The sequence below is a fragment of the Periophthalmus magnuspinnatus genome, chromosome 21 (assembly GCF_009829125.3).
Source record: "Periophthalmus magnuspinnatus isolate fPerMag1 chromosome 21, fPerMag1.2.pri, whole genome shotgun sequence".
In the NCBI taxonomy this organism is placed as follows: domain Eukaryota; kingdom Metazoa; phylum Chordata; class Actinopteri; order Gobiiformes; family Gobiidae; genus Periophthalmus; species Periophthalmus magnuspinnatus.
In genome coordinates this window covers 22,680,529-22,691,987 of record NC_047146.1, presented here as the reverse complement: position 1 = coordinate 22,691,987, position 11,459 = coordinate 22,680,529, and the positions used below count along the sequence as shown (strand labels likewise).

The 11,459-nt window shown below is 36.9% G+C and overlaps 1 protein-coding gene across 1 annotated transcript; it reads left to right on the top strand.

The window, feature by feature from the left end:
- The first annotated feature begins 412 nt into the window (after nt 1-412).
- On the top strand, nt 413-11,092 carry heg1 (heart development protein with EGF-like domains 1). The gene is made up of 14 exons (XM_033986486.2): nt 413-809; nt 3,717-4,920; nt 6,372-6,838; nt 7,409-7,522; nt 7,864-7,986; nt 8,129-8,220; nt 8,356-8,411; nt 8,480-8,640; nt 9,140-9,274; nt 9,409-9,451; nt 9,538-9,575; nt 9,657-9,744; nt 10,003-10,180; nt 10,258-11,092. Exons 1-14 carry the CDS (start codon nt 554-556, stop codon nt 10,399-10,401), a joined length of 3,099 nt encoding a protein of 1,032 aa, XP_033842377.1. The 5' UTR covers nt 413-553; the 3' UTR covers nt 10,402-11,092.
- The last annotated feature ends 367 nt before the right edge of the window (nt 11,093-11,459 follow it).

The window sequence follows — 11,459 nt, the reverse complement described above, 5'->3', positions numbered from 1 at the left end:
TTTCAACACTGGAAGTCCCCAAGCCAACTATTCATAAACTCTTTTGCTAGTCTGACATTGGCCTCTCTAAACCCTGGCAACAATCTAATTCAGGGTGGTAAGATACCAGGGTATAGGTCTAATTATTATTCGTTTACTTATAAAAATAGGCCTATGTTATAGCTACGTAGCCTACATATCCGAAACCAGGACATCCTTTTAGTCCATTGGAGTGTGTAGGCCTACTGCATACCAAAATAATCTGCTTGAGTAAAATTAGGCCCATTTCCTAAATAAAGCGCGCCTCTGGTCCACAGTTGGCAGAGCCTGAGCAGCGGGACAGCTCGTGTGTGACTGGAGGAGGCGGGCCCTGGGCTCGGAGCTGAGATAACTGGCTGCAGCCTGTTGCTCTGTTATCTTCCGCTCCGCGCCGCGGTGCAGCGGACCTCCTCCGGACATCTGCCAGGATTTACACAGTTCCAAAAACTCCATTCACACTGAAGTGCTTTTCGATGGTGTCCCCGGGAGGATACTCCGAGCTTTATTCGACTGTAGGGATTCTATCGGCGGGTGTATGACTATGAAAGACGCGTGGTTTTGGAGTCACGTCTTGGGACTGTCCCTGTCGATGGTCGCGCTGTGTGCGCCGGAGACCCTCGGGACATGGACCCCCAATAACCAAAGCGCCAACCCCGAAACAACAGACTTTTACTCTTCATCCACTGCACAGGAGGATGTGGACACCGAATCAGCCTCCATATACAGCGAGAGCCCGTCCGCATCACAGGGAAAGCGGGTGCACCCGCTCAGCTCCACCGCTGGACACTTTGGTAAGACCCAACAGCGGGATAAGAGCAGGCCCGGGGCGGCAAGTGCAGCTGCCGCAGTGCCATCCTGAGGCCATGGGAAGACACTCTCAGACCTAACTCAACACCTATAAATCTGATGCAGAACGTTTAAAAATTATCCAACTAAACTTTCATTGGACTTTCGACATAATCCTTTATTGATTATGGGCTATAACAGGTGCATTTACAGAGCAGGCTGCCAGCTTTTGGCCAAAAGTCACATCTAAAGGACAATGCCAAAATATTTAGTAGGCAACTTGGTGATGCACTGGTCAAAGTTTGAATTAGACCTAATGGAATAAATAGTGTTGCCTTTGGTTTGATTGTCCTAAGCCTATTGAGCCAACATCAGACAGAGACAGAGAGTTCTTACAGACTACTTGGTTATCAACATATTTAACATTCACATAACAGGCCAAGAGCATCATCATTATCATCACAGATTCTCAATAAATATTTGGCAAGACCTACATGTGACTTCCTATTGAACAATTGAGTGCAGACATTAAATATGGTGCTTTTAAAGTGGAAGTGTTTGTCATCTCCACATCAGAGACAGGGACCAGAGTAATGGACTTCTAGCATTTGCTGCCAACTCCACATTCCTCCGTCAGACGTGTTATTGTTGAGACAGAGGACACAGAATAAAATAATGGAGACACGCAAAGAAAATCAAGACAAAAGTAAAAGCCAGTTAGCCAGGTGTCATTGGTGTAAACTAAACTGGTGTAATTGCAAATTATTGAGTAATAAACCCACATTTTGCTAATAAATCGTGTTAGATATATGAGTGGAATGGAGTAAAATTAAAGGTGCACTATGTAACTTTTCTGTCACCTGTTGGTCTCCATGGTGATGTTATTACATTCCACTTCTGTGAGCGGAGTCACCTTTCCACAGGTCTGACCTGTTAGTGGTTTGGTGGCATCAACTGCTTGTCTCAGTGGAGCTGGATAAGTTTAATGCTACACTGTGAAACATTCCAGGCAAAGCAATGACACCTCTATGGTAAAAATGAGTATGACCCTCTGCAGTTTGTTGCCTAAATCATAAAACAAGACAAGACCTTTTCATTCTGTAAGAAGCCTATAAATATATATATATATATATATATATATATATATATATATATATATATATATATATATATATATATATATATATATATATATATATATATATATATATATATATATATATATATATATATATATATATATATATATATATATATAAAATAAGAGGGAAACAGTGCGTGGCAAAGTGAAGTGAATACACTTTATGTTGGAATAAATTAAAATGTACTTTATATTACTGCAGTCCATAGACCACAACTAGCCTATTACTGCCATTTACTGCAATAACTGTAATGATGTAATGTTAGTGCTATACTGGCAAGGTAAATGTATTTGTATAGCACAATTTGTACACAAAGTAATTCAAAGTACTTTACAGAATAAGGAAGACATTAATATCACAATACAAACAAATAAAGAACATAAATAATCATCATAAAATTAAAGACTGTTATTATTACTACTACTTTGTTACTAATACTTAATGTTTACAAGTATCACTGTTACCCAAAACAAAAATAAAAACAAGTTAACAGAAATAAAATTACCTTTTTAATTATCATAAAGTGCACCGGAAAGAATTACATTTTTCAATGGTAGTACCATAAATATATGCCAAAACATAACATTAGATAAGTAGATTGCAATTTAGAAGTCACACAACTTAGACAGACTTCAGCTTAAACAAATGTTTAACTTTGTTGATGGACTTGCAGTGTACGTTATTACAATATAATTAAAGTAGCAAAAACAACAAAAGACTTTTCTTTTGAAAGTTGAAAAAGGAGACATATATACAGACTTGCATATGTAGCTGCATAAAATAAAATATAGTTAATATAAAAAATATCTTGGATGGATAAAGCAGAGCAAATGAACTTTCTAACCCTTTGAGATAATGGCACTTACGCACCGGGTGACACAGTGCACCAAAGACAATGAGCATCCACACACACCCATTTCCAGTGCAGCACTCACTCCACTTTAGGAAGGAAGTGCCCCTGTCCCACAGGGCACAGACAACTCCATATTTAGTACTTTGAGTCTTTGTTACCATTGGCAACGGTGGTTTCCCATTGTTCTCCACCTAAAGATTTTACTTTTGGACAATGCAGCAAGTCCCCTGACAGCATCATCAAAAGTATAGGAGAATGCTTTGGAGTTAGTTAGCGCTTGTATTTTGATCGCCCTCTCCTGGTAAAAGGCATTGTTAAGTCTAGCCTGGATATAAACCTCTTGTTTTATTTGGAATTAAAAACTATATTATTTCAGTAAAGTAAAAAGTACACAATTAATAACATTTTCTATATATTTTTGACCTTTCAAACACATACACATCACATGCTCATGTAAAGTAGTTAAATGTCTTGCTCAAGGACACAACAACAGTATGCACTTGCTGAAGCTGTTTTGGTAGAGATGTCAAGATTTTACCAGAGAAAATATCATTGTAGTAAATAAATAAATCATAATCTTGGGAATTTTAAGTCAATTAAATTCAATCTTTACTCCTAATAATAATAATAATAATAATAATAATAATAATAAATGCTTTTCATTTTATCTGGCTCTTTCACATTGAATTTACTTCATCAGAAAGTTTGATTTCATAAAGCTAGACATACTTCACATACTAGATTGATGTTAGTCTATTAGAAAATCTATCTTTTCAACAATTGTGAAGCTATATGTTGACGTTCTCACAATTCATAGTCATTTCATTTTTTACTTTATCCTATTGGTAAGACTGCTTCAACTCCACAGACTAATGTAAATTAATCCATAACTATTACATTCTTATTTCTGTATTTAGACATGGCTGAGACCCAAACCTTTGCTGAAATAAGCAGCAGTTCACTGGAATCCACAAGTCTGACTACTGAGCCTCTGTCCTCCCCTTTCACCTCCTCCACCTCCACTGAAGCTGTCTACATCAGCAGCACCCACGGCAACACCCACAGCAGCACCCACAGCAGCACCCACAGCAGCGACGAGACAGGCAGCACCCACAGCAGCACCCACAGCAGTGACGAGACAGGCAGGACCCACAGCAGCACCCATAGTAGCGACGAGACAGGCAGGACCCACAGCAGCACCCATAGTAGCGACGAGACAGGCAGGACCCACAGCAGCACCCATAGTAGCGACGAGACAGGTAGCACCCACAGCAGCACCCACAGGGACCAGGCACCCATGGGATCCCCTGCAGTGTCACAGGAGCCTCGAGTTTGGACCTGGACCGAAACCGAGAACTCAAATTTGCAGCGTGACAGTCAAGAAAGCACCTCACCACTTGGAGATGTTACTGACTCTATTTCACAAACTGCCATAAACACGGACAGCACCTACACATCGACCACTATGAGCAGAGCACTACTTTCTGTTAGCTCTTTTCAGAACAATAGCACCTCTTCTGTTTTTACTGAAGACTCAATTTCCCATCAACCACCTGCGACATGGGCTCTTTCACTGCAAACTGAGACTGAGGATTACACTCACACTAATTCAGTGCCTAAAACAGAAGTTATGGATACAAAACCCCAAACAGACTATAGAGAAACATATTCAGAATTGGGCCATGCTGTATCATCTACTGGGACAGAAACTTCAGTAAATGCCACAGAAAATCAACAGACTTTTACTTCAGAAGTGACATCCAATTTAACGTCATCTTTTACTATCACAGAGCAAAGCATAGCCCAAACTGAATTATTAGTATCTTCAACACCACCTATGCTCTCTCCTCCCGTTTTACCCACAAACATCTCAACCACAGACCGAGGTTTGAGTCCTTATTATGAAACATCTACTGAAGTTTCAACTGAGGTCCAGAGTATGAGCACTCAGAACCAGGGGGGCACAGAGGGGGGCCCATCCAGAACTGAAGAAGAGAAAGTGGACTTTGGCCTCACTACAGCGCCCTCTACAGTCAACAGCAGGACCGATGATTCTCTGACTGAAGTGCCGCTGCTGGTTACAAAAATCCCTACAACTACACCTACCACAATAACAGAAAGGTACATGTTTCTTAATATGTTCAGCAATGTAGACAAATAAGAGTCATTATGCTCTTCTGTTGCATCTGTAATGTTTTTCTAATTACTATCCCTATCATGATAACAAATTTTGAAGTTCAATATATTGCTGGAATAAATATAGATGATAATCAATAATATTGAAACTAATTTATGCCACTGACACAATAACATAAGAACAGATTTTACATCACATAAACTATTCTAAATGTACAATATTGTTTCACAATCATGAGCTGCTATAAATAATAAATAGCAGAATGAAACAATAGTGCTAAACACTAGTGCTTAGTTTTTATCTATAATGAGTCATAGAAGTGATTAATTACGGGAACTGTGCAATGAGTGTAGTGTGCAATTTTTATTTTGGCCTTTTTCTGACCCCAACCCTTGGGACAATGGATGGAAATTAGAATGTGGCTATTATTCGGAGTATTTACATTCATCTTGTATCATGTCTGTTCATTAGCATGCATCGTCCCAATCAAATAAATAAATAATTCAAGCTTTTACAGCTTAAATCTTATTGTATAGCCAAAAAATAGCCAAAATTTCCCAGTAGTTTGGAGAAAATGTACACACAATGAATATTGAACCCCAAAAAATATTGTTACAGCTTTCATGTTTTGAACCATAAGTTGACATAGTAATTATCGTGCCAGGTCTTCTAATTACTGCGTTTAGTGGGATATTATAGTTTACATAGTTTTACATTGGTCAACAGAATTCCTCTACCTATGTCATCAACACCAAAAATCCTCCTACACAATGGGCTTTTTAGACTAAAATATTAAAAACAAAATAATTATAAAATATGAATCAATATTTTTTCAGCCTTAATAAAATATGGCACATTATTTAACTGACTGTAAAGAATCATGTGAATGTATAACAGTGTATACAAGGATTCACATAAAAAATAAGTAATTAGTTTTACATAAACTGTTGAAATAACAATTGTTTTGACTAAGTAGAGCTGTGCAATGCAATTAAGATAAAGTCATTTTAATCATATTCTTGTGTGTTTTTAACTGAGATCACCACAGCCAATCCTCTTTCAGTAAAAGTGTGTGGTTTAAAGTAGAGTACAGACTTTGGATGAACAAATTTAACTGTATTTTGTGGTAAATGGGAATAATTAAAGGTCTGTATTGTAAGAAAGACATTTTTGATTTGGTTTTAATAAGGCAAACAAAAATCTAATCAGAAATTGAGTTCGATCAAAGGAGGATGTTGCCCAGCTCTGCTTTGATGTAATCTATCCTGACCCGTTTCACTGTTTATGTTTGTAAGATGTTTGGGGTTTTTTTTCTTCTAAACATATTTTTATACACAGCATTTGTGCATATACAAAGCCATTTCCTGACATTGAGCAACTATATATTCACTGCATATTTTCTGATGTTTTTTTTCTTTTTTGCATTCTTCCGCAGATCTCCGCTACCAGAGGAAGACACTTCTCAGGCCACTGTCTCCACCACAAGTGCCCCTCTGTCTCCCACTTCAACATCAAAACACACCACAATCCGCTCTACCACTTTAGCCTCCCAAACACAAACAACAATCTCCCACATCTCTACAATACTTTCTACCAAAGCATCTACGCCAGAGCAGCAGAGTAGTACAACTTACCCTGCTCCGTATGTAGTACCCAGTCACACCCTAAAACCCTCCACAAACGCCCCAACTAAAAAGACAACTCTGCAGCCCGAGACAAGCACAAGTCCCCTAAAAGTGACCACACCTCTCTACAGCCATGTTATCACGACAACTACATCCACAAATGGGACGCCGACCCAGAGCACAGAGGCACACACCACACAAGGACGGGCAGGAGAGGAGAGGACTGCACTGGTCACCACAGTACCGACTGCAGTCCAACAACCACCACAACCTCCAAGTTAGTAGCACTTGGATTTTTTTGGGGGCTTTTGTTTTATAGTAAGACTTCAAATTGACCTATAAATTGCTGTATGTCATGATTGTTTTTTTTAAAATTAGTACTATAATCGTAATAACAAATATATTAATAATAATAAATAAATTATTATTATTATTATTATTAATAATAATAATAATACATAAATACATAAACAATAATAATGATAACCATGACAATTCTAGTAATTTAAATTCAATCTATGCTCAGAAAAAATCCTAATCAAAGTTCTTTTTATCTGTTTTTTATATTACATTAACTTTACTTTATCATTCAGAAAGTTTGATTTGATGAAGTTTTTCACACACTTAAAGGAGGTATATGTATAATTAGACGATGTGTCATTAATCGTAAATAAACCTAAAATGGTGATGTAATTGTATCACTTAAATTGAATATTGTGACATTTATCCAACAGAAAATGCAGAAAATATAGCTCGGTTGAATTTTGAATGCTCACTGACAATGTCTTTCGGTCTATTTTGCACAATATTATTGCTACTAGTAATGTTATTCACTTTACTTTACTAGGAAACCCCTGTGCGTCCAATCCTTGTATGAATGGAGGGATGTGTGTAAGCTATGTAGGACAACCGTTCACCTGTCAATGTCAACAATCCTGGACCGGACCCACTTGCAATACAGGTGAGTTTCCCATGTTGTGTTCTATTATTATTATTATTATTATTATTATTATTATTATTATTATTATTATTATTATTATTATTATTATTATTATTATTATTATTATTATTATTATTATTATTATTATTATTATTATTATTATTATTATTATTATTTGGTACTGTACATAACCTCAAAGATGTCCATTCAAACATTACTAATCTAATTGCAATGATTAACAGTTCTTGTCTGAAAAAACTAAAAATTAGATATTTTTCCCAAATAATGGAGCCTTTATTTGAATTCAGTACAGAAGATATGTATTCTTCTCAGTTTATGTAAGTATGTGTTCGTGTGTGCAGATGTAGATGAGTGTGAGCGGGACCCCTGCCCTGCTGGTTCCAGGTGTGTGAACACAAGAGGCTCGTTCAGCTGTGAGTGTCCGCTGGGCTTTGACCTAGAGGACGGGCGAACATGTACCAAAGGTAATACACTTATTAAATTATTAAACTGTTTTATTTTGATAGTTAGAGACTTGGAATTATGCATTTTATTGCAGTTAATTTAAATATGTATTTTTGGCTTTGATAAGTAAGTTATATTGGTTCACTTTTGTTTTTTCTATAGCAAAAACATTTCTTGGAACTTTCAGACCACATGACCCTATTATCTTCAAAAGTGCAACCATGCATGAAATCCAGAGAGAGATAATACAGCTGGTAAGAGATTTTATTTTGTTTTTTTCACTGAGGCAACACAAGACAAGTTTATTTTTAGAGCACTGTTTGTCCACTAAGTCATTTTCAGAATAGGACATAATAGGTCTGAGTTTTGTTTTCTATTTCTTATTTCAGCTCAATGCCTCGTTGTCAGTGCTTCGAGGTTACAGTCGCTCTACACTCAGCAAAAAGTAAGTAAGGGACTTAACAGCCTTCTATTCATTGGTTTTGTTTTTAACTAAAAGCTGATTCCCCATAGAGAGGAAGGTGGGGTCCTTATTTTTGCGGTGAACATGTTTTCCATCTCGGCTGACGTGACCAGCTCTGAGGTCTACAACAAGATCCAAATGTCTCTGACCAACTGCAGCTCCTCACGGGCCCATTGCCCTACGGTGCTACACCACAAGCTCACATACCACGGTAAAGGACTATGTATTATTATGTTTTAACCACTAGAGTGTGCTGTCTGACAATGAATATGGGCATGTACAATGTAAAAAAAGGCATTGCCCAGTATTATCTGCATATATCTGTTCTTTTGATGTTTGTAGCGTTTACATCATTTTTATAATTGAGGTGAAGACCAGCTAAGATGTCACCTTCTTGTCTTCATGGAGATATATAGGATCGTTGCCATACTGTTGAAAGTTCCAGGCAATTCAATAACATTTCCATGATGACAAGCTGGCGTGCAAACCACCCAAAAAGTTACTTAGTGCAACTTTAATAAAATAATGGTTTTGACATAAATTACTTCTACTTATATCATCTCTGTGGTGACACTAGTAGAAAGAAAAGTAAAAGGCTAAATCTTATAATCTTGCTGATTATGCTGACTATGTTTTACTGAAATAGGCAGTCTATCTTATCATAAGGACTTTAATAATGATGATGAATGTATTTTGTTTTGATGTTTCAGTTGAGAGTTTGTGTGTGGCTCAGCAGACCCAGTGTGATACAGAGCGCTCCACGTGCACAGATAACAGTGGCACTGCCTCCTGCCACTGCCTGCAGGGATACTACAAGCACAATCCTGAAGACTTGTCCTGTTTAGGTAGAGTCTTACATTATCTAACAGAAAATATGATGATATGAAACAAATATATCGTTCTTTATCAAACATTCCAGTAAAATGCCTGATAAGTTACAATTATTGATTCCTTATCATAATGCACTTGTTTTTACCAGAATGTGGAGATGGATACAAACTGGAAAATGGTACATGTGTGCCGTAAGTTTGCTATTTTTAAACTTTATATTGTTTTAAGATTCATTATTGTATAACTGCCACTCTCACTATTTATTTTGACATTGCAGTTGCGTGTTCGGTTTTGGCGGATTTAACTGTGGAAATTGTAAGTTCTAAAAATGTATACAGTTTTGGTGGTGTGAATGAGGGAAAGGGGACAAATAAATGATGAGCTTTTTCTTTACAGTTTATAAGCTGATTGCAGTCGTGGTGTCACCTGCAGGGGGTGGCGTTCTGCTCATTCTAATCATAGCCCTCATTGTAACCTGTTTCAGGTAAGTCCTATGATGATAATCTAATGAGGTAACATATCATTATAGTTACTATGTTTATAACCTTAATAAACCAGGAAGAAAGACATAATTCATAATGAACAAATAGTTTATTAAGTAGAATTCAGGCTTAGTAACTTAATTAAGGTGCTTTATTGAGGCTAATTAAGGTGTAGTTATTATAAAGACCAGATGTGTCAATTATGAAATTATGTATGGAATCAATTTATTTGGGGTTCTAATTGTCCTTATTTTTTTTAGACGAGATAAGAATGACATAAACAAAATAATCTTCAAGAGTGGAGACTTGCAAATGTCGCCTTATGCAGACTTCCCTAAAACCAACCGTATATCCATGGAGTGGGGAAGAGAAACTATAGAGATGCAAGAAAACGGCAGCACCAAGAATCTGCTACAAATGACTGACATTTACTACTCTGTAAGTGGAGAGAAGTTGACCAGTTATTACCCAAGTTAAATAATCAATCACCCGATTATGTTTGTGTCTTTTTTCAGCCGGCATTACGTAACGCAGACTTAGAGAGGAATGGCCTGTACCCCTTTACTGGGCTGCCTGGGTCCCGTCACTCTTGCATCTACCCTGCCCAGTGGAACCCCTCATTTATCAGCGATGACTCCAGAAGAAGAGACTACTTTTAACCATTAAACAAAACACATTCAAATCCAAAGGCAAACATGCACGCGTACTTTTTATTATCTGAAAGGACACATGTTCCTACTTTCTACTGTGTATTTGCATTTAGGGTTGCAGACAAATTGATTGGATTTGTTTGCAATCACCAATGCGTGGCACAAAGATGTAAAAATATGTGAAAACATTTGAGAGTCAAATGAGCAGTGGGTACGCCTGTTGTGGCTCTTTTAAATAATGAACAAGACTAAGTTTCATGTCAGAAAAGTAAGTATAGTCTCTTTGTGATTCTGAACCCAATTTCTGATTTTATTTTCAGATTGTGTTCAGAATTGGAACCCAGTGATTTCAAATTTGCATTTCAAAATTTAAACAAGTAATGCATGCAAACTGATCACCTTTAGATAGGTTATTATTGACAGTGGAGTATCTTTTTCACACTTTCACATTTGGACTGAGTACTGTATAACCTAATGTATTTTATTTATTCTTAAAATAAGGCTGGGTCATAGGACTTTTGAGAGGTTAAACCTGTTACTTTAAGGATCTGTTGCAGTGCCATTTCTGCGTTTAGCTGTCAGGAGAAGTTGAAATTTACTTTGTTTGTTTGTCAGACTTATATTTTTGGATAAAGTATTATGCTTTATGCTGACGTTTTAGTCAGATGTGCTAATTTAAGAATAAAAAGTGTTTTATTAAGTGTTTGTTTAATTTTTCAGTGAATTCACACTAAATCAACTATTAATTGTAATAAGTGTTGTAAAGTAACGTTATACATTAGGAAATCGAAGCTGAATGCAATACATGTTTAACTTCACATTATTTAGAAACTCAGTAAAGAAAGTTGATGCGTGACTTTTGGACCAAGGCAATGACTGAATGGCTCCTAATCACCTGTTAAGCCACAGCATCTGTTCACAAGAATATGAGCAGTGGTTATCTTAGTGATGTTCCTCTGCAGGAAGCGCTGTCATGGTCCATTACCTGAGTTTCATATTTCCCTATAAAAGTAGTGCCAAAGAGCTCATAGTATAGTAGTACATAGTATAAATATAGAGCAGATGCC

Excerpts from the sequence above, each read along its gene's own strand:
- heg1 (XM_033986486.2), top strand. The coding sequence starts at position 554 with ATGACTATGAAAGACGCGTGGTTTTGGAGTCACGTCTTGGGACTGTCC. Across the intron at positions 9,275-9,408 it reads TGAAGACTTGTCCTGTTTAG|AATGTGGAGATGGATACAAA; the intron begins GTAGAGTCTTAC and ends TGTTTTTACCAG. Across the intron at positions 9,576-9,656 it reads CGGATTTAACTGTGGAAATT|TTTATAAGCTGATTGCAGTC; the intron begins GTAAGTTCTAAA and ends TTTTCTTTACAG.